This window comes from Bemisia tabaci, chromosome 1 (assembly GCF_918797505.1).
Source record: "Bemisia tabaci chromosome 1, PGI_BMITA_v3".
NCBI lineage: Eukaryota > Metazoa > Arthropoda > Insecta > Hemiptera > Aleyrodidae > Bemisia > Bemisia tabaci.
This window is the reverse complement of record NC_092793.1, coordinates 54,523,451-54,546,602: the sequence shown is the minus strand read 5'-3', so window position 1 is coordinate 54,546,602 and position 23,152 is coordinate 54,523,451. Positions and strand designations below refer to the sequence as shown.

At 35.8% G+C, this 23,152-nt stretch overlaps 3 protein-coding genes across 4 annotated transcripts; 2 read left to right on the top strand and 1 right to left on the bottom strand.

Moving 5' to 3' along the window:
- The first annotated feature begins 364 nt into the window (after window positions 1–364).
- Window positions 365–2,386, top strand: Tbca (Tubulin binding cofactor A). The gene is made up of 2 exons (XM_019060126.2): window positions 365–931; window positions 2,135–2,386. Exons 1-2 carry the CDS (start codon window positions 802–804, stop codon window positions 2,335–2,337), a joined length of 333 nt encoding a protein of 110 aa, XP_018915671.1. The 5' UTR covers window positions 365–801; the 3' UTR covers window positions 2,338–2,386.
- Window positions 2,387–2,582: 196 nt separating this feature from the next.
- On the top strand, window positions 2,583–11,051 carry LOC109043081 (uncharacterized). Of its 2 annotated transcripts, XM_019060122.2 has the most exons (6): window positions 2,583–3,073; window positions 3,848–3,991; window positions 4,976–5,197; window positions 7,158–7,332; window positions 8,153–8,363; window positions 9,746–11,051. In XM_019060122.2, the coding sequence occupies exons 1-6, from the start codon at window positions 2,591–2,593 to the stop codon at window positions 9,885–9,887; spliced, it is 1,377 nt and encodes a 458-aa protein (XP_018915667.2). In that variant the 5' UTR covers window positions 2,583–2,590; the 3' UTR covers window positions 9,888–11,051. The 2 variants fall into 2 exon arrangements, with proteins under 2 accessions (XP_018915667.2, XP_072159763.1); XM_072303662.1 differs by lacking the exon at window positions 4,976–5,197.
- Window positions 11,052–12,395: 1,344 nt separating this feature from the next.
- Window positions 12,396–23,137, bottom strand: DCAF12 (DDB1 and CUL4 associated factor 12-like protein). The gene is made up of 8 exons (XM_019060121.2): window positions 23,071–23,137; window positions 22,752–22,834; window positions 21,518–22,013; window positions 20,539–20,748; window positions 19,610–19,882; window positions 19,023–19,182; window positions 18,123–18,274; window positions 12,396–17,739 (listed from the first exon to the last, which is right to left on the bottom strand). The coding sequence occupies exons 3-8, from the start codon at window positions 21,920–21,922 to the stop codon at window positions 17,575–17,577; spliced, it is 1,365 nt and encodes a 454-aa protein (XP_018915666.2). The 5' UTR covers window positions 21,923–22,013; window positions 22,752–22,834; window positions 23,071–23,137; the 3' UTR covers window positions 12,396–17,574.
- Between the last annotated feature and the right edge of the window lie 15 nt (window positions 23,138–23,152).

The following is a 23,152-nucleotide window of genomic DNA, read 5'->3' as shown; positions in this document are numbered from 1 at the left end:
GCCGGGCGGTAACTTGAAAAATCCTACCTGGTCTGATGAGAGCGGAATGTTGAGTTAGGGGTTGAAGGGATCAGTGCACACTCGAAGGGATGGTTTCTCTGGATACTTAAGGTAATGATTAGTGTATTCCATAAGTTTTATCGAGATCCGTGGTTTGGTCTTTTATATAGCGGACTTTAAAGTTGCGCTTGGCGCATGCGGATGCGCAGCGCTGCAGCGGTGGTTGAATGTACTACTGGTGCGGGCCCAGAGACTTGCCTGGTGGGAGGCATGCCCTGGCACGTTGTTCATGGGCTGGTCTGATAGGGGTCTGATAGATTCAGCGCGGTGATCAACGGCATAGAGAAAAAAAAGGAGGTGTTTGCATCTTGAGGATTTGTACCCACCTACGTCATCAATGTAAACAAGACGCTCGTTGAGGGTTATGTTGACGCTGTAAAAACGGACCATAATGTCCGATTTTTTTACTTAAATCAACTCTTTATTTAATTTCAAGCACTTTTTATAGAATGACTTTTTCCCTTAAATTACACCATTTCCAAGAAAATCGACAGGATAAAAACGTCGCTGTACCCAATGACGTCATCAAAGCTATAGATACTCTATGAAAAATTCCAAGATGCCCGAAATGCAAACACCTCCTTTTTTTTCTCTATGGATCAACGGATATTGAGCATTGTGCGGTTGTGAAATCAATAATTCTAATAAGTTTATTGTATCTATGTGAAAAATGTTCCAAATTTGATAAAAGATTGAATTTATCACCATTTTCCATTGTTACTCTTTTTACCTCGAGTGAAAATGGCTGATCCTCGAATCAAAGCTTTAAAAATTAAAACAGGTGTTGTCAAGAGGTTGACAAAAGAAAAAGTAATGTACGAGCGTGAAGCAGAATCTCAGAGGAATCGCATTCAAAATCTCAAAAGTCAAAGTAAGTTGGTCCTTAAAAATCTCCCACCAGTCTTCTCCAATTTGGTCATAAGATGAATACTCCCTAAGTCCTGTTGCAGTGGAACTAAGTAGTATTCTATACATTGCACTGAGTCAATAAAAAATCTGGCTAAAAACTAAACTTTGAGCTTAGGCCTTGAAATGATAGTGCAAGCCTCTGTACATTAGTTAAGAGAATAGCATACAACATGAAAATTGTAAAATTGGAAGAAGGAAGAATGGAATTTTACCTTGAAAATATTCATTTGCAATGGAAGTAGATTGATATTTTTAAATGCAATTCTTCCTTTGCAGATGCATTTTTGGGCATTACTGGTGAAGCGAAGGTGTCTCTCAGACAGCCGGTGCTCTCTCTGTCCTGAGCATAAGCTATGATAGCATACTATTAGAAGCTCTCTTTCTTTATACCACTATGAAGAGTTAGTAAACCGTTGGCCCCCCTCCCACAGCACCAAAAAATTGTTTGCTATGCCTGGACTAATCCTGTCACAATTTTCTGTTCAGATATTATTCCTAAACGATAAGATTTTAAATGCCATTTTGACCCTATTTCTCTATCTAGAGCTCGCACATCGTATGTTGAGACAAACGTCAACTTCTATTGACTCCATTAATGTCATGTTACCCCTTGAGAACATCCCAAAGACCTATTATTGAATGACTTGCCATCATGTCTGCAAAATTAGTCTATGTACCTACATGCAAGCAAGCTCCTAAGCCAATCTGAATTGGCTGATTAGCTTAGTTTACAAACATCTAGACAGCGTATAACAAACATGGATAGACCGACGTTAATTCGCTGACTTCCATCAAGAACACTAACAATTCGCCTGTATAATTTTTCTCAAGGAAGTGTACTCCATTTTTTCATTTTCAGTCACAGTCCTTATCCATTGTAACAATTGCAAGTTAAAATGGTTTGGTAAGTAAGACAAGATTATAAAGATTTGGTAAAGATCAAGATTGGCAAAAGAAAAGATTACGGTAAACATTTGGTAGTAAAGTAAAGATATAGATTACATTATGTAGTTGAGCTATGATTAGTTGTCTTGACACCCACCACTCGAGCTGTGCTCTTGTCTTGGTGGGGGATGGAGCCTACTCTGTAATGAAATTATGTGTATTTGAAAAGAATTAAATTGAATTGAATCGAAGTTCGCTCAGTCTTCCTCTCATTTTTCAGACAAAGATGAGTATGACATCAAGAAGCAAGAAGAAGTCTTGAGAGAATCCCTAATGATGGTGCCAGACTGTCAGCGAAGACTTGCAAAGGCGTTTGAAGAACTCAAAACACTTGTTGACCATGAAAAGGATCTTGCAGAAGAAGAAGACTATGCAACAGCTGTTCAAATCCTTGAAGAAGCAAAGTCAGAACTACCAACTTAATAGACAATCCTCTTGATTTTGCATCACCTCTAAGTTTCCACATTTCTAACCCTTAATTTTACACTTTTTTATCACCGTTTTCAATTTAAGTTGGACCCTCATTCTTTAAAAAAAAAAACAATTTACTAACATTTTTTAATCCATGTGAGAGAAAGACCTCGCCCGAGTGCTGAGACTCTAGTAATTCACAGTTAAATACTGAGTGTTGTTAACACTACCGGAACTTTTAGTGCTAATTCATCAGCTGGTGAAAATGTATCCAAACCATCATCAAGGACCGAATGGACCTTGGAATAATGATGCCTCAAGAAATCCTCATGAAAATAATTTCAGTGGCTGGGAAAATGTGAACTTGCGAAGACAAATCATTCCTAACGCCCCGCCACATGGTAATTTCAATGTACCGCCTCCTGGTACAGTTCCTGGGTCAAATTTTGATCAGACTTTTGGATCTCCCGCAATGTTTTGTCCGCCATTTCCTGGTGGTCCCTTTATGCCCCCTCAAATGCCCTCCCAGAACTATGCCATCAATTCAGTGAATGAGAGTGTTGCGAGGGCCCAAAGTTTGCCACAGCACGTTTTTCAAGAACAACCTCCAATATCACAGCCAGTCTCTTGCAACCAATTCGAAAGTTTCATGGTCCCAAGTCTACAGTTCAAGTCTGTCTCAGAATGGCTTGAAAACAAATCACTTTGCCAACCAGTGGATGCAGTGAAGCCCAGACAACCATTTTGGGTGAGGCAGTACTGAAACATTATATTTTCAAGCTTTATTTTTTTATTTATTTTATTTTGCTATTGGTAAATTTACTCCTCTTTAGGGATTGTACAAGTCATCACAACATTCCAACATCAATTTTAAAATACACAGTTATTACCATCATCGTTACATTATTTTTAACAATCTTTGGCTAACATCAAGCTATTAAAAGTACAAAATATTACAAAAATGCTTGACAATCATAATACGAACCATGGTGGTTAAATGAGACTATGCAATAGAAAATAAAGAGCAAACATACAAAGAGGAAAGAGGCGATGGATTAAATCTTAAGATTTGAGAGATCATCAATACCTATGGTAGAATGCATTCTGCAGGACCAAAGCTCTCAATCTGAGAGAGAAGAAGTTAATTTCACCCCTTTTAAGCAATTTTAACATCTCGGAAGGATTTTAGGTAATAAGATATCTGTGTAAGTTGAGTTTTTTTTTGTTTTTTTGAAGGTTTTCAGATTTTTAACTCAAGTGAAATAATACAACTTTGGCACACATCCAAAAATTTAACAAAATTTTAATTAGGTAGCCTGTTGTGTCATGGAAAGAAATCACAGAAAAAATTGTCTCAGTATCTATAAAATCATCCAATCCATGACCATTACAATGGTCCTTCACGGGGGGGGGGGGGGGGGGGGGGAGTGGGAGTGGGAGTGTTTCTCCACTCTCAACGTCCAATGGTGCATTTGTTTGTGCATATTTTTGTGTTATTCTGTCTGAGTTTTTATTTTTCTAGATTCATGAGTTTCGCATTGAATTGGAGAAGTGCATGTCAAGTGCTAGGGAGCTGCAAAATCTCTCTTTGACCATGAAAGGGAATGTAGAAACTTTAAGCGATGAAGAGTGGGATGGAACCTGTCACAAAATGGAAACTTTAAAGGTATTAATTTGATACTATTCATTAATTTTTTCCAAGTATCTTTCCAAATGTCAATTTGTATTATGTATTGATCTGATCATTTCATGGATAGATCCTATTGACTTTTTCTTCAATTATTGTCATGGTCAATACTTGATTTTTTTAGCCAATTGAGAAATGTTCAGTCAAAACATGAATTGCTCACCACTCGGACACATAGTGAAATGTTTAAAAAAATCGGCTTTTGCCCAGGGATGAGTTGGGCAAATCTGTAGACAAGTGAGGTAGAGAGAGAACAAAGAACCAAAAGATTCCAGCTCTTTAACACTCCAAGTAATTTTACTATACTGTTCTTTGGAGGACACTGCTTGCAACCTTTGAAATGAACACTGCAAAAGTCACTCCTGCCATCCTTTTCATAAATAACTAATTTCTCCTTTAACTTTTCTCATAAAGCAATTACTTTGTCCTCCCAAGACAAGAGGACTAAAACTGGCCAAGTAAATGACTTGACAAGACATGCCCTGTCTTTTCTTGTTATCAAGCTCATCATTGTAGTGTCGTCATGTACCTTCGACAATAACTAAGGGTCAGCAGTCTGAACCTTTTTCAGACCTCAAGCACTCTAGACTCCCCTTTGCTTGATCAATATTTGGACCGCGTTTAGCAGAAAAACCAAGCCAAATCAGCTATTGACAAATTTAACTGGTCAATTTAATTTTTTACAAGATAACCTTTGTGCGGATTCTTTTGAAAATGTGGAGGAATTTGCTTTGCTCTAGGCAGAAATTTCACTGTTTGCACTAAAATCTGCACAACCGTTTTCATGCAAAACATTAGATTACCCAATTAAATTTGGCAATAGCTGATGTAGCTTGGTTCCTCTCTGCTTAACGCGGTGCATTTATTCCCGGACCAGGAGCACCCTAGTTGACTTTCTATGTTTTCTTAGTCAATCAATCTGACACATTAAAGTCAAAGAACGTTTTCCTAAAATATGTGCAGAAAATTATCAAAGACAAGCTGGAGTATGTAACAGACCCAAAAATTCTGGCCTCAGTCAAAATTCAGCTGAGAAAAAGACAGAAAAAAAGAGCAAGCCTTGGGAGGAGGAATGCAGCATACCACCAAGAAAGAGTGAAAAAAGAAAATGATCGGAAAATAGTGAGCCAACAAATAGATGACTGGATGATAGCCCAAGTGGAAATAGCAGCAAGTGTTAAAAGGGTAACTCAAATTTTGCTTTTAATAGTTCTCTCATTTATTTTGAAATTTTTTAATACCAGTAGCTAAGAGCCGAGCTTATAGTGTACTACGCTTCAGGCTCACCGCAACAAACCTTCACAGTTTAACCAAAGGGCTCTCATTCCTAGACTTGAAGGCACTCCGCAGCGCTGGCACACATTTCCAGGGATGCGGAACGTTTTTAGCCTTCCCATTATTAAAATCCCTTTTTTCTGAAATTTTTTTAAGTGCCAACCTCTCTTTTTTCTTTATCCTCAAAGTATCAGCATTTTCATGCTCTGTAGCCACATTGTCAGAAATTTTCTGCACCCCTGCTCCCTAGCCTTGTGGCCAGAAATTATTGTGAAAAGGAAGAAGGCTAAAATGTGTAGAGAGAGTAAGGAAGATTCAGTTTATAGACATCCTAAAGTGGATAATCAATATGACAAAAATAAATTCTTGTCAAATTTTATGTATTATATCAACTTTTGAATCTCTCCTGAAAAAGAATGCCGTCGTTGAAGCTGTGAGTAAGCAGAGGAAATATTGAGTGAAGATCAAGATATAATAATAACTACTACATTATCTTACACGTAATTGCACAAGTGACAAATACGCTTGTGGAGTCGACTTTTTTGCTATTTAAACAATTCTCAAAGCCATGCATTCGTATTTTAGATGGCTTCAACAATTTTATAATTCTGTTGACCCTCATGCATGCAAAAGGAGATAAGGAGGATGTTTACTACATGATGGGAAGCCAAAGGGTTTGCTGGACCCTTAATTTGAAGAAGAATAAAAATCCTTCCACCACAGTTGGTAGGCTTAACTTCATTGTAAAATCCTCAAATACATAGGGTGTCCCAAAAGTACTGCCCCTTTTTCCGCAGAGGGCGAAAGAATGCAGATATCAAAATGCGGTTTGTGTGAGGTTATAGTCCTAGTAATTACCTATAAAACAAGACCAAGTTGAGCTCTGTAGCTTAAAATTTGACCGAGATACAGCATTTTGAAAGTGACGTGTCAAGGTGCCGCCTACGAGATTTTCAACATTTTTTACGAAAGAAAAAACCAAGTTTAAGAATGAAACGGTTTTAAAAAGAAGAAGAAGCGGCCAGAAACATATGGCAACACTGTGTTTTAGGCGGCATTTGGCAACGTGTAAGCGCCCCTATGCAGACCAACGACAGGATTGAAAGTGTCCGCTAGTGCCATCCAAGTTGGTCAAGCTTTCCCGGCACGTCAATCTGAGTTCATCCCTCTGTCGTTTTGGAAGTTTCTTTCGCGATGAGTACCGAATTAAGAAAAGAACAACACCACGTTATTCGTCATTGTTTTCGTCGAGGAATGTCAGTAAAAAACACTTTTAATGAAATGAAAGGCGTGTATAAAGACGACTGTTTGGACAGAAGTAGCATTGGTCGTTGGTTTAAATCTTTTTCTGGCGGCCGCGAATCGACGGAAAGTCCCGCGAAACCGGGCCGACCGTCTACCTCCACCACAGACGAATTAATCGGTACCGTTGCTGCTGTTGTTCGAGGAGACCGTCATTTATCCTTGCGTAAGTTTCAGGTGTTGCTTGACATCTCAAAAAGTTCATTGCACCGGATCTTAAAGGACCACCTGCAGATGCGTCGTGTCTGTTCGTCCTAGGGTTCGTCCGTAAAAAAATGTTGAAAATCTCGTAGGCGGCACCTTGACACGTCACTTTCAAAATGCTGTATCTCGGTCAAATTTTAAGCTACAGAGCTCAACTTGGTCTTGTTTTATAGGTAATTACTAGGACTATAACCTCACACAAACCGCATTTTGATATCTGCATTCTTTCGCCCTCTGCGGAAAAAGGGGCAGTACTTTTGGGACACCCTATGTACATGTACCTTTCTAGTATTCAAGTCTAACCTTCGATTGTAATTTAGAAGTTTTAACAAGTATTTTAAATTGCTGGTTCCCTTCAATCTAGGATGAACAATTGAAGAAAGAGGCACAGCTTGTTTTATCAGAAGTCACTCGGCGCACAACAGAAGCTACCCGGCAGCTAGATCTACTGTCAGGTTTAGAAAAGCTGAGACTTTTGAAACGGCAGCTTACTCAAAATCAACAAGACTCAAACACTGTAGATTCCCTTATCGTTTTTGGTAAGTTCATCAGAAATTTTTCCTCCTGGTTTTACTGTGAAAAAGCAGCCCACCACCTCATCTCATAGTTTGCCCCCCGCCAAATAGAGAGGTTTCTTTCTTATGTCTGAGTGATCATTATTGACGTTGTTCTCACTGTTATTCCTTGTGCAAATTCACTTAGGTTTTTGCGAGCCATATTGAGGCATTCAAAGGCGCATGTTAACAAAAACAAAATTTCATATGAGGCAAGGGTCTGGAATGAGGATTCTTAATGAAATAGCATTGAAAAATAAAATGCCCTACGTTTATGATAGCTTGAAAATTGATAAAATAACTGAAAACAGGATTTTCCAGAGACAACACAACTTATCAAAAAACTTGTGCATGCTAGCTAGAAATGAATGTAAGTCTTATTCGGTTTCAGCAGCAAAAAATACCTAGGTACATATTTATGGATGGTATTTGAGGTTTGAGTTGGGCATTTAAATACCGAAGAGTTTGGTTGGCCCGAGGTTAAATGTTTGACTGTGCCTTCAGCGAACGTAATTTGCAAGGCAGGGAAGCTATCAGGATGCCAAAGGGAGGTTTCTGAGATCAAAGAATTTTGAGGGAAAATAAATGAAGAATATGCAGCATCATCAAGAAGATGATCATTACCTAAGGTAAAAAGGTCCGGCAGTCAACATGAATGAAGAGTAAATTATAGTAGCTGTTGTGTGCCTGTTCGAAAATTTCAAGGTATCATCAAAGTTTCATGATGATTTAGGACTTGCTCTCAAAAATTATAGTTTTAGACTGATTTTTTTCCAGCTTTGTAATTTTAATTTTTCCTTCTCAGAAAATCTGAAACAAATGTGGACTGCTAAGCTGAAAGAGTATGAGCTAGAAGAACAAGGTCTCAGAGTTATGTTATCTGAAGCGAATCTAGAAACCATTAAATCCAAAAAACATCTTGAAGAAGAAGCCCTCAATTCGTGGAAAACTCTCTTGTTTGGTACAGAAGATTCTCACCAGTTCTACAGTGATTTCAATGAGCTGCTTCTGATAAGGTACATAAGCTTTACTTCCTACTTTTTCTCATTTGTAGCTGCTCTATGTCCAAAGGATAGAGGGTAGTGCCATATAAACCTAATTTAAAGTAGTTCCCCATACTTTACTCCGATGTTTTGTAACCCTCTTCACCAAGCATATCAATATTTTCAAAATTTTCAATTATTTTTTTTATTTATAATAAGCTATAGGACTTGAGTCACTCATAAGTAGACAAATGCAAAACTGTAAAAAAAATTTCGTAAAATTAAATAAAAACAAAACCTCAAACTCTTTTTCTAAAAAAATAAATGTTTCAGTGGCATGTCTCTGCCCTGCAGCTATCATTAGGTCCATTTAACTGATTCAGTATCTTGGATGTTCTCCACTATGTTACCGTTATTGTCAAGTGCCCTGAATAATGTATTGGGCAGGTGGATCCCTTGATTAAAAGTAATGTTCCTCTTTTTGTGTGTGTAAAATTCTCTGCTACATGTTAGTCCTTTTTCATAGTTCGTCTCTCTGAGTAGTTAAAAGGTGAGCCCCTCGTCATGTTTTTTCCTCCAAAAATGCACTGTCCTATCTTGATATTTCTCATGTGTCTGGGTACCCTAGTTGTAGGGTACAATTTGTTTTCCTTACATAAAACCCAAAGCTGTTTTTGCCCTTAATCTTATAAATATCACCTTTCTCTAAGTCCTTCCCTAGCTTGTTATCCTATAGGGATTATCAAATTGCTTATTTGGTCAAAATTAACAGATTGTTGAAACTGAGACTGATATTGCACTTTTCAGATTCTTTGAAAATTGAGGCATACCAAGGATAGGTAATGGCTTAATTTTTCGGACTTTCTCAATCAATAAATGTGAATGTGCTTATAATACCTCCAAGTTTGTTCTCTCTCTTTATTTTTGAATCTAACTTCAATTGGGTTTGTTCTGGAAATCATTATTCTTGCCTATTTCTAGAATTCTATTTTTCTGAGGATGGCACTTTACTTGAAAGCACTGTTTTCATTAGCTCTCTGGAGGAATATTGTCACTTACTATTGTCTTGCCTGAAATTATGTCATTTTTTGCACAGTTATGGCTTGCTCACATGTCTCATCTTGGTACAATTAAGATAAATTTTGCTGTTTCAGCTATCCTAGTGATTTCATCTAAAAGAGATTAGATGAATTTTGAAGGAAACTCAATTTCGAAAATTCGACACTTACTGCTGTCTTTGCTATCACGGCAGAATAGTCGGACGGTCTCGGTCAACGGATGTGTTGTAGACATGATAACGTCTTTTAGAGTCGCAACTTATTTAATACTATTAATTTTAAAATCCATGATATTCCAGGTTGTAATTTGAACCTCACTGTATTTTTTTTATTGATTTATTTATTTTTCTTTTGCAGGAGTCAGTGGGATAAATTTTCCATTCCTCATAACAGCACTGCAGTGGCACATAGCCAAATTTCTTCATTGATTCCAATTGGATGGGTTCTCCCAACAGCCTCCAATGGTACTGCTTGGGAAAAATATCTCTCAAAGTATTGATTTCACCAGTTCCCTTTACAGGTTTTCCTGTTTTCAATTTATTGCATTGCCACAAAGCACTAACAGAATTGATAATAGGTACTTAATAATCTTTGATCATTTACGAAAAAGACAAAATGTTGCCCCCAAGCAATAATGTATTTTTTCTGGTTTTGAAAGGTCACAATGAAGGAATAGTTTTATGAGCATCTCAGAATATTGCAAGAAATCCAAGAGTCGGATAACAAAGTGAATAAAATTTATGTTAAAAAATTTGTCGCATTCATGAGGAGGCTCAGTTCTCATTTTATTTTCATGTATCAGTCATTTTTAATTGTGATTCATACGCTTCATTCACTCATGTGTTAAAGTTGTGTTTTTTTCTTTTTTTTTTTTTTTACCAAGTTATCTTGTAAACCCTCTATGTATGCATGTCTAAGTATTCTACACTCTGTCGGTCATCTATTTATCTGATGGAATTGGCAAGGTGAGAATAGTCTAAAATGAGAGACCATATTTATAGGTGTTCCATAATACAGGGAGTAAACAAATACCATAAGTTTTTACAAAATGTCATTGAAATACTGGTGCCATTCTTTAAGTATAGCGAAAAGCAGAATGAACGTATCCAGAAATGTGCTTTGGCTATCTTCCCAAAAAACCTTGTACAGAAACCTCAGATTAAAATAGTGATTATTTGAATCTCAATTACATATTGCACTTATTTTGTCAAATCAAACTGTGTCTATTTACTGATAATAATTTTGACTCAAATTTTGTATTTTTGATCAACATGTTAAGATAGGTGAAATGCCCTCTAGATGCTATTACTCTAGTTTCGTTCATTGTTTTAATGCTATTACTCTGTTCTTTGTGAGAAGGTCAAAGAATTTAATCATCCTTTTAGCTCAGTATCTTGATGCTTGATTATTTATGGTATTGGTCCACCCCTTAACAGTGGCATCTATGGAGAGCTACTTTCTGACCAGCACTTGTCTGTCTTTGTCTCTTTTTAGGAATGATTATATTGGGACTGACGGAAGCAGTAGACTCTTTATACCGTGTTTATTCCACCGAATTTATTGCGGTTCTATTGATAAGATGTTGGCTAACTGTCATAACTAAACTTTATTTTTGTAATTAGGTACATTTTTATCGGTCAGAAATAAAGTATAATTTTATTTATTCACGCTAACTCTCTCTCTCTCCCCCTCCCCTCTCTTTTATTAATTTTTTAAGATTCCTGGTGCATAACCAGTTTTATGTTTAAAAACCATTTTTGTGAATCCAAAACACTCAAATTCCAATAGAATCTGGATTTAAGAGGGCCTTTTTAAAATAATTTTTTCCTTCAATTTCTGGCGTGGTTTCTAGGCATATCCCTTATGGTAGAAAAGGACCCCGCACACCTCTAATGGAAAAGTGCACCCTGGCGGATCCTTAATTTTTTTATGGCATTCGATTCTCCTCAAGATACTGATCAAAAGTTATCATTGCGCCAACTTTCTACGATGTACCGTTTTCGCGAAAAACGGCCGAGAAGATTCATTATTTGGCAATGAAGAGCCAGAAAGATTCCTCATTTCAGCACTTGAGTGAACTGTTGGCAGTGTGTCAACAAGGAAATCAGGGGAATCCCAGCACCGAGCGGTAATCTCATCTCGGATTCCGCATGCCGTTTTGCTGGACCATCCAAATCAGTTTCTCACTCTCCCGATCTATTCACCTTTTCCTCATGTCTCTAAATCAAATGCTTTGTTCTTTTTGATTCATTGTCGCCAAATAATTGAATCTTTTCGTTCATCTTTCGTCATAAGGTACCTACAAATTAAAGTTTTATGATAAATGTTACCTGATGATAATTTCACCCAGACTAAGATTCAGGTAACAAAGATTGCTTAAATTAACTTCTAAGTAACGTACTCACGTTTTTAGTTCACATTGATTTTGGGAAATTTGATTTGCCTGCTCGCAAGAAAAACAATACTCTGCATGAGCCGAATCGCGCACTACAATGGTTGTGGCGAGCTTCTTAATCAAGCAGTGTTTCCTCCCTACCCTGTGTTGTTTGAAGTGTTAACAACATGCAACAACTGATTGTGAGCTGAAGCGCCTACATTGAGGCTATCATATTTTCATGCCACAGAGATTAATATGACAACATTTGATGGGCAATTTGACTTGCGTGAAGTTTTGTTTTTTCATGAGCGAGAGGTTTAAATGCATGCATAAAAAACGTAAAATATCTTCATTAGAAGTTAATGTCAGTAATTTTCGTTGCCTGAATGGGATTCTACGTGAATTTTTAAGAAGGGAATGTATATTAGCATGCTTTAATTTGTGCTTACTCTGTCTGACAGTCCATTTAGCAGTGTTTTTCAAAAATATCAAAGTTTAGATTATGGAACACTCTTGTATAAGATGATTCAATTGAACCTTTTTCCAAACAGAAGAGACTAATCTCAAGGCTCATACTCATCATCTGTAGATTGTGGTGAGGCAATCAAAAGATACACACAACAACGAGAGTAATATGTATGAAATTTTAAACTTTAATGCTCATGTAATACTTAAAATTAAAAATCGTAACATAAGTTTGTACTCGAAATACAAATTAAAATAATTTATGATCTTTTACATAATTAATAAGTAAACAATAAAGAGAGAAAGAAACTTAAATTCATAACAACTATTTCTCAAATCCAAGCAATCAATTTTAAAGGGGCATTGAAAAGATATTTGGCGTTGGGTTTAAGTCAACCATCACATATTAAAAACGGGGGAAATATACAATTTTTTTTTTGTATCACAAGTCTAAAAGACATGACCGAATTGGCTCAACAACCTTACATAAGACAAACTCATTAAACTTTACAAGGAGCATGCTTGTTACATTGGCAGAGATTTATTAGATATTTATTCAATAGATGCATCAAATGACACATATATTACAATTTTATACCATAAAAAGAACATAATTTCAACCTTGGATTCGATGTACCATCTGAAGCTTATTCTCTAAAGTGGGAGTTCACACTCGTGCTTTTTTTACCTGCTTTAGAATAGAAAGGTAATTGGAATTGTTAAAAACAAGCAACAACGGAATTCCAGGTTACGATAGATTTTGTTTTTTTAATCAAAAAATGGGTAAAGACTGAATTCATTGAGAACTTTTGAACTGACCTTGCTACATTTTCATGTAGTGCAAAAAGAAAAAATCCTGATCAATCTACTTTCGTCCAATTGGAAACCTATTCCAGAAATATTCTCTGTTGCATGAGAATCTTGACTGCCAGGATATTAACATGCTGGTAGAATTATGTGCGTCTCCCAATTTAAATCTGCACTCAGTGAGGAGGGATACACAAGTGAGGAAAAAATCTAGCTGTTGTAAACAATTATATACATCAGATAACATAGGACAAGATTTAATTACTTATTTGACATCAAACCTAAATCAGAAAACTGTACAAAAATGCACATTATGCATATTAAATGCATCAATAATAAATCCTGGGTTTATCGGGTTATGAATTTGGAAATAAAATGTTGATTATTGATTCCATTCTCCTGAAATGAAGTGTTGCGAGAAGATGAAAACTTCAAAATTCACCAAGATGCAAGTTTATAGATACTTCGCCATAAATGAAGCGCTGGGTGCAAAAAGGGCATTTCCTGGTTGCGGTGTCTTAGAATCTTTCCTAACGTTTCATCCCTTTATAATTATAGCAAATGTATGGAATTTATTGAATTTTTTACTGAATTCTCTTTATAATTTTACAATACCGAAAACGAAAAATGCCAGAAAATTCACCCAATAGTTTCCTCTCTAATATATAAATTAAGAGTGGAGACTCTGGAAATATCACAACCAATAAATGCCCTTTCTGCAACCAACGTCTCAAATATGGTGCTGAGTTTTTTCAAAAACCAAGGACTGTCACAAAGATATCTGAGGGAGATATAATTATGCAAATTTATACTTTTTACAATCAACATTTAAGTTGTAAACAAATGAAATGCTGTGACAAAAGTTGCTGTGATTACTTGAATTATCTACCGCAGGTTCTCTACGAATAAATTTCATTCCTTAATTTTATCTGATTTTTTCTTTTTTTTTTGAGGTTGATGGGCCGGAGTGTGGTTCAAACATTTTACAAAATAGCTTCTTCATAACCATCCGCAATTTTCTTGCTGGACTGTGACTTAGAGAGCCTACTGATTGAGGACCAAAAAAACCCTTAATTGATTGTGTGGTCATTGTTGAGGCAATATTCCCTTTTTGTGGGGAGAATAATTCGGGGTGATATGCTGAAAAGGTGGTGCCGGTTGTAAGTGTGGCCTGTAAATCCCTCCCGAAAAATCCTTGAGATCTTTCAAAATTATAATAAAAGGGTATGAGAAGTAGTAGCAAGCAGGCATTTGAATCCATTAATATGTATTGGGCATACATTTACAGGTTACAAATGCAGCCTAAATCACTATTTTAGCATCTTATCCCCTAATACTTACCAAAAAAGTGAAAAGTAACCTTATAAAAACATGGCCACAAAACCAATTTAGAGGTTTGTTATTCTTCAGTCAATAAGTAGACCCCCTAAATGACATTTCAGCAAAAAATTGCAGGTGCTGTGCAGATACTTTTAAAATGATTAAACCACACCCTGGCATACTTCATCGAAAAACAAGCTTCATCTACTTCTAGCACAGCATGCCTCGTAAAAATAGATGTGGTACAATGATGACTTTGTCCTGATTAGACCCTCTTATGGGTGGCAAATCAAGATTCAATTATCAATCGACTTAAACTAATTTTTATTGGAGGCAACTATCATAGTTAAAAAACATCTGCTTCACACTGATCAAATGCTGCGCTTAGCAGGAAATGGTAATGCAACAATTTAGCCTGAATCACTTGCTGACAAATCAAGTTCATGACATGTTTTTGTAGAGTAGGTACCACCTAAGCACTTCCTGAGCATGTTGTAAAATCTCGTGCTTCTAAGTAACTGTATCTTAGCTTTTTCTGAGTTAAAAACTGTGCTGTGAAAGATAATTACAAGCATGCTTTTGTTTACAATGATTCTATTCAAAAATTTGTTGAGCCACTCATACATATGACAAGAAAGTAAATAAAATTGCCTTAGTTATTAATTTTTAAACAATAAGAAAATTTGCCTCCATGGGAGACACTAGCCCCCCTCCCCCCTCCCCCAAAAAGAAAAAAAAACCTCTCACTCAAAAAAAAATTAATCTGAATCAAATTTTTGAACTTGTATTCACATCTAGTTAAGAAAAATCACACCTTCCTTCCCCCACTAGGAAAGAACATATTTTGCCATACAATTTTTACAACACAAAAGAAGTATCTCAGAAACCATTCAAAGGAATACACATAAACATGTTCTTTTGCAAGTCCTACGCTAAAATTTTCATGAAATAAATTAAAATTTCAAATAAAGCAACAATAATAAGGTTCCTCATAGGTTCCAAAGTAAAGAAATGTGCGAAAATCAAGGTATATACATGAACATTTTAAAAACTTTAGCTTTCATGAACCTCAGAGAGGAAACAATAAGACAAGCCATCTTTTGGAGAAAAACATTTTAACCGAGAGACTGACTAGGGGATGAGGTGAAACAGCATCTCGTATGAGATCATGCATGCATTTTTTGAGGCTTTAATGAGCTCAGTTTGCTGAAAACAACATGACAAAATAATGCAGTGCCCTGATTCCATCACCTCTTAAGGTGATTCGATGGACGCCATGTTTTGTGTCAGAACGGCATGTGATATATCGCATCAATTGGTTCCATTTTTTCAGCTAATCGTCATTTTTCTCCAATTTTGAAATCGCAATTCTGTTGTCAGGAGACTAAAGCACTCACTTACCAATTTTAACAAAGAAATTCAACGTAATAAAGGCGTGGTTTTTTCAGAGAGAAAACCACACCTTTATTACATTGAATTTCTAAGTTAAAATTGGTAAATGAGTGCTTTAGTCTCCTGACAACAGAATTGCGATCTCAAATTTGGAGAAAAATAACGAGTAGCTGAAAAAATGGAACCAATTGATGCCATATATCGATTGCCGTTCTGACACAAAATATGGCGTCCATCGAATCACCTTAATACAATTTAACAGCTGCTAGGTTGAATGGGCCAGAGATTTTAAGTATTTGCTGAGATTAGATCCAGAGATTAGAATTTTGCAATCCTACTAAAGTCTAAAATGTCAGTCGGACCATAAAATTTACTGTAAACCCTAAAATCCGAAGAAAAAGCATTGGAAGTCTGCCTTCCTCAGGAGGTTAAATTTAACAAGAGGTGGTAGAACTAGGCATAAGTCCACAGAGCAGGTCACACAGCCAGATAAAATTTACAAGAGTGAACAGAATAGTGAACAACTAATTGTAAGCAGATTCACAGACAATTTTAAGTTATAAATACAACAAATTATTGACCATTTCTTTGAAGGGGAAAAACGATGGGTCTAAATTTTCATGGCACTTTGAATGGAAAAGCCCATCATGCGACTTGATGCAGCACATCAAGTAATGCTCTGTGCCCGGTTGATTACTTTTTGTTGTGACAGCAACGTCACAAAATGAGCATTATTGATAAATAGGTATATGAGACTAAACCATCACTGCAACAGGGATTATTGAACGATAAAATTTTTTTCACTTACTTACTGATAATTTATCAATGTGAAAACAATCGGGCTTGAGATAATGAACAAATTTTTTTAGGATTCATTAAAACCCTGTTAAGTTGAATTATTTGAAGACCAAGGAAAGTTTCAAATTAAGTTTCTAGTCATCTATTTTTATATAATTAGGAAGAATGTAGTGAAAGTTACGAGGAGTTATGGCAACTCCTGCACTTCACAAATTCAAAACTAAATTTTTCATCAAAAACATATAATTGCTCCTCTTTTGCAGCAAACTAAATCATGACGGGCAATAAAAGATCCATACTTTCTTTATGTGAATTTTTTTTCTTTTTAACTTTTTGATCTTTGAAGTTTAAAAACTGTCCTTATACCAAATCAAAAAAAGAATTCAATTAGATATAAATAGAACTGAGGGATTAAAGATTTTTTAATTTGATTACAATTGACGAAATTAATCATGGTTACAATCGCGATTTGCATTAAAATTGGGGAAAAGGTGATAAATGATCAAATTTTTGTAATCTTTATTTTTTTGGTTTTTGTGACCAAAAACGAAGTTAAATTGTATGAATTCTTGAAGAATTGTTCATAAGACTGCAAAAGCTGGTGCTTTCCCTTCAATATTTTTATTAGAGGCTTTAAGTATGCTAGTGACGCATATTTAAACAAACAAAATTTCAAATTCAAACTTTCATGGAGTCAAATTAATCAACTCAACCACAATTAATTTTTCAATTTGATTACAATTATGATTGAAAAAGTTAATCGCAATTACAATTAACATTTCATTAATCGCACAGCTCTAGATATAAACCTATTGAATTTTTACAGTACATTTCACATTTTCCAGGGAGGGGCATAAAAAATGGGGTTCTGGGATCATGCTCTTCTTTCGATTGTTGTGCACATGAATATTCAAAATCTGCTGCTGAGCATCAAAAGTAGGTGGTCAATTATATGGGGTAAAGTATTCCTGATTTTAAGAAAAAAAAAATCAAACAAATAAATAAAAGTTAGGATAATGAAAATACCTCACTGCCACAATCCTGCATAGTGGCCACTGGTATTCGAATCGAGTGGACCGCCAGCAGTGAACAGACGCACGCCGGACAAATCGTAGCAGTGCGTATAAATTGCAGGAAGATACTTCAGATTTTGCTGAAATCCATGGTCCACAAAATCATTGTCTGCGAATTGCTGAAACAAGTTTGGAGCAAAAGATGTGGTTTGCATAATGTCGAAAGAAATGTCCATTAGAGAGTACAAAAGTCAGATCATTGTAAAAATGGAGAGCTTTTCCAACTGATTGGAATCATTGGTGAGGATGTTAGCCACAATTCAAAGCTGTAAATCTAAAATTTCAGAGAATAAAGCATAAAATCTTAACAAATACATACTGCTAATTCTTTGAACAGTCACTTTTAGTGATAACCATTGATTGAAGGATTTGCCCTGCAGAGATAGCGCCGAAGTTCTATTTCTCAGGGCCTTAGAAGTTGAGCTGATTTTTTTGCATTAAAAAGTTTCCTACCCAGTAAAGAAGGGATATTTATGAAATAATTAATGTATAATTAACTTACCACAAATCCACGGCTTGTTTTGAGAGAGATCGTTCGACTAGAATTAACTTTGGATACTATATATCTACCCGCTCTCCAATCATAGAACAATATTGTTCCTAACCCGGTGCCAATTGTAAGCATGTCACCTTGGAAACTGAGCGATCTGATACCTACGATGTACAAAAATAACTCTGTAAGTTTCAACAGCTGAAAAATTCTTGGATTATTATGACCATTATCTCAGTTGACCCTTTGAGCAGAGAAAATGTGCTTGAGGAGGGGGGGGGGGGGGGAGGGGGGCTGAGCTTTAATCAAATCATTTATGCCTAACTTTGTAAGGATGTAAAGGATGAGAATTCTCCTGATAACCTGCATCTGATAGAGCCCATTTCAGATAAATTTTTCTTTTTTGCAGTCTAAGAAAAGGAAAAAGAAAGGAAAAAGCGAAAACAGAAAAGTTATCTGAAACGGGCACTACAAAAGTTTAACTGTGCACATGGAGCACATGGGTGCCATTCAAGGTACTTAAAATCTTAATTAAGACAAAAAAATTGAAGTTTGAATGGTATTATTCCTTGAATTTTCACTTATCATGGTTGATGAAAATTTACTAAATTTTCAAGAACTTGAATAGTCCTATATTATAAAGTGAGAAGAAGAAATCAACTGAAACAATTACATCTAACTATTATTACTGACCATTTTGGATCCAAGCGATCAATATCATCAAATCGTTTGAACTAATTCTGGTCATCGAGAGACTGAGTGAGTCATGGATGACAGAAATATTTCAGCGATATAATACATTTAGTTTTCCTTTTAGGACAGAAAAAACTTATATTTTAGAATCAAAGCTTGGCGAAAATGGAAAAAAAAAAGTTGAATAAAATATTAAGATAAAATGATTTTGAAACCTACCATATCCATTATTTTTTGACACTATCTTTCGGATAGGTTGGATGGTCCGAGAATCCAACAATGCAGTATAGGACTTACTGCCGATTGCATACACCGTTCCGCTACCATGCATGGCCATACAAGCATTCTCTTGACTAGATTGTAACTTCCTAGTTATTTTCTAGAATATTAAAGAATAGGTCACTGAATTTTGAAAGGAATGAAACCTCACAAAAAAAAAAAAAAAACCTAAAATTTAAATTTTAAGTCTTTTTGTAACAGTAACAATTATAAGACTATTACTTCCTCAGCTAATATGAATAGAGATAATGAATGAAGAGGGTTGAGCCAGCCTTACAACAAATGTTTAACTCTAATATTTGATCTAAGACAAAAGCAACCTTGGCTTTCACATATAGGTTGAAAAGTATGAAGCCAAAAATTTCTTTATATGGAACAGAGACCTTTTATTCTTGGTTTGCATTACTGCTTTTTGTTGCTTCTATTTTACTATCACTTGATACCTAAATTATGCAAATAAAGGTTACTTGGAACCTGGACAGATAGTTAAAAATGTACATTATAGATCGAGTATTTAAAATACGAACCTGTCTGAATTCCTCTGTTTTCCAAACATGAATAAAACCGTTCAATGTGAGAGCGACAATTTCATTGAGCGAGCGATTGAAAACTAAGGACCTGACCCTGTCTGCATTTTTGACAGTCTTCACTACCAACGGTTCCATGTAGTGTGTTGTTGTTGGGCAGAATCTTTTAAATTGTGGAACACGCCAAAGAGCCATTTTTGTGTCTTTTCCACCGCTGACGAGAAATTCATCGTCCAACCAAACCATATCAAAAATCATATCATCATGTCCTTTCTACAAATAGATTATAAAAAAAAACAAAAATGTATCATTAAACTCAAAACATTGTCAGTAATAAGACATACTCATTCCTGTCATACTTTATTTTTTAAACGGAAAACTACTCAACGGCAATTCTTTAAAACTGCCATGATTTTTCTTCTTTGTGCAAAAAAAATTCTGTAAAAACTTTAATGAATTATGACAGTTTGTTCTCCTTTAAAAAATAACATAGAAGCAGAGATTTTCAGACACCGCAAACAAGATACGTGATTGCCGACTTACACCGTCAATATTAAACTTATTACTGGCTTCTGAGATACATAATTTAACATTTGTTTTCTAAGAGAAAGGTTACAATAAAGGCCAAACATTAATGCCACAATATTGGCCTAATTTCACTCCCTAGGCTCACAGGTTTCTGTAAGAACCTTCATTTCAATCATGTGGCTTTTCATTTTCTTATGTCACTATCTTTTGTGCTCAGCAAAACCTTTGCCGAAGTTATCACACAGAGATAGTTTCTTCTTGGCAAACAGGATATTTCTCTCATTCACTTTTAACATTCACTCTTTAACAGAGCCAAGAATTTTCTTAGAGAAAAACTACTACAGAGGTTCGTGTGTAGATTTTACATGCTGATGGATGAATAGAATGGACCATGAATATACCTCGCCAATGCAGACAGGCTCCAGGGTGGGGAGCTTATAAACTGCTACCTCATTCGCGCTGTTTCCAATGGTTGTCAGGAGAGTTCTGGAGGGGTTTATTTCTAGAGTGTGAATACCCTGGTCCTCCATTGAATCTGAACGAAACTCTCTCCGACCTTCTAGTAGAGGGATTTGGTCAAGTTTTTGGGTCACTACATCATACACCATTAGCTGAAAGGACAGAAGCAGAAAAGAAAAAAACTGATCAAGAAACAACAGGAAAAATATGGTAGATTTTTTACGAGTGTTTATTTTTTTGAGGGGGGGGGGGGAGAGAGAAGGTTCCACCTTTTCAATGGGAGCTTTTAAGCATCAACAATAATTGACAGCGCAAGAAGCAAATATCAGAGCTGTTCCTTGCACTGCGTCAGTAGTAAAATTCTAATGCCATTCTTGGTGGGTAGAGATGCTTTCTTCCCCCTTATTTCAAATATGCCACTAGCTAATCCAGCACGTTTGCCCCTATTCCCCAAAATCACATTTTACACCTTATTACCCCATACCCCAGTGACCCTCTGTTAAAGACAGTTCGAAGAAGACCTTCATCCAAGACCATCAAACTCGAGTAGAGTACTTTTTTGACAGACCTTTAAAAAAGTTCTTTTTTCAAATAATTATGCTTTGAGCATTTTTCACTTTTGTTTTATAACTGGAATTGTTAGGCTATAATAAGCACGAGGATATCCTTCATTTTTGAATATTTAATAAAAATATTGGACAAAATTTGTAGACTCAAATCTGCTGGAATACAAGTGTTTCAATGTGAAATAGCATCACTATGATGCATGTTTACTTGTGAGTTTACTCTAGGTATTCAACTCCTCCATCTCTGAATAAAGTGGATCAGAATGTTTATATTCACACCTTTTTTATGGTTTATTGATTAAGTATTGAAATGAATGATCATTTTAAAATGTTAGAAAAAGAACATTAAACAAACCTTGTAACATTTGGTCCCAAATGCTATTTGTCTGTCACTGAGCCATTGAGAGCTAAACACTTTGTTCATCGGTGTGAGAGGGATTGTCCATTCTTTAAACATCTCATGTGTTGAGATATACTCGGAGGCAAAATTTGATTTGAAGCAACGAAAATCCCTGAGACCAGTTTGTCGGCTCACAATATAATCGACAAAATTATACGAAGTATTAAACTTAGACTTATTCACTAGCAAATCCTCATCATCTTCTGTATCTGAGTAACAAATGAAGTCATCTGGTTTATCTGGTTTGCGGGCTCTCTCAGCACGCTCACTTCGTACTCGCACCAGATAGTCTTCCATGCGCGTTGCATGGTTACAAGGTGGATAGACCCCGTACACAGGAAGCCTTCTAGTTTGAGCCATGATGCATGGCAATCTTCTTAATGTATCATGACATCTGTACTGGGTTTGTAAATCAGGGAGGCTGTTTTCACCACCAAACGGATAATGTGACCTGTTAAAAAGATAAATTGTTTTGAACCAACACTAACTCCAGGAAATGGCTTTCTTTGGTTTAAGACTACGTTTAACCAATACGTGACTGGTGAAATTTATAAAGCTACGTTTCTCTTACTTTTAAAAAACTATGAACTTATAAAACTTATCTAATTGAAAGATATGCCAAAATAATAATTCAGGGACAGCTTTGACTCAAATCTTTGGCCTAGAGGGAAATCTGAATCACCATGAATGTAAAACAATAACTTCTCCTCTATGAATAGAATTTGATACGTTTCAATGTGATTGCTAGATTTTAGGTGAAATTTGGTTAAAAAGACATGTAGTGTGATGCTTAATTTTACTGTCCTGTCTTTTCGTCGATTTTTCAGCACATTATTTAATCTAAGTGTTTGCACATTATATTGATGACAAAAAGTATCAAACCTATAAAATGATCTTAGTGATGAAATATTTTGAAAATGGGGAGTAATTTCGAAACAAAGAATGTAGGGTCCAAACTAGTATTGCGAAACATTTTCTTCATCATTCATCTCAATGGCGCTTTGCTCAAGAGAGTATTATATTAGATACAAATTTTCTGCAAAAAAACTCTGCAATCCCGTTGCACAAAGCTATGAAACAATTTTGAAGGCATGATGTCTCAATATAATATTATCAATGCTTTTGTCGGATCAACCGAGGCTGCCTAGGAGTCGAGATCAAGGTCTCTGGATGCTAAGCTTTTACATACCTTCAGTGGTCAGTGGTTAGGCTGAGAGTCCCGAGTTAAGTAACATAAAGCGCGACTTCAATAATCTCAGAACATTGGTTCACCTTAGAATGAAAAAGGAATTCATGTTATATTAGAGAGAAAACAGACGTCTGGCTTGACCAGGTCTTGGCCAGGACAAACTGCTTCGATACAGACACTATAAGTAGTACATTCCTTTATTGCTAAAACTGAATTATGAAAAAGTGAACTGATAAAATGTGAAAAATGACGAAGAAAGTGACGGTTTAGAACACATAAAATGAAAGAAGAAATTGCAGAAAGAAAGCACAATCCTTACTCTTAATATGATTTCAAGAATCCCAGATTGTTTTTGTTTTCTTTTGTCTATCCTAAGCAATGTTGCCTGATGACTGATATTC

Bases quoted from the DNA above. Each gene is read 5' to 3' on its own strand.
- DCAF12 (XM_019060121.2), bottom strand. From the start codon at position 21,922: ATGGCTCAAACTAGAAGGCTTCCTGTGTACGGGGTCTATCCACCTTGT. The intron at 20,749-21,517 runs GTTTGTTTAATG...CTGTCCTTTCAG, and splicing joins TTGGGACCAAATGTTACAAG to CTAATGGTGTATGATGTAGT. The intron at 19,183-19,609 runs GTTCGTATTTTA...TTAATATTCTAG, and splicing joins AAACAGAGGAATTCAGACAG to AAAATAACTAGGAAGTTACA.
- Tbca (XM_019060126.2), top strand. From the start codon at position 802: ATGGCTGATCCTCGAATCAAAGCTTTAAAAATTAAAACAGGTGTTGTC. The intron at 932-2,134 runs GTAAGTTGGTCC...CTCATTTTTCAG, and splicing joins TCAAAATCTCAAAAGTCAAA to ACAAAGATGAGTATGACATC.
- LOC109043081 (XM_019060122.2), top strand. From the start codon at position 2,591: ATGTATCCAAACCATCATCAAGGACCGAATGGACCTTGGAATAATGAT. The intron at 5,198-7,157 runs GTAACTCAAATT...CCTTCAATCTAG, and splicing joins TAGCAGCAAGTGTTAAAAGG to GATGAACAATTGAAGAAAGA. The intron at 8,364-9,745 runs GTACATAAGCTT...TTTCTTTTGCAG, and splicing joins AATGAGCTGCTTCTGATAAG to GAGTCAGTGGGATAAATTTT.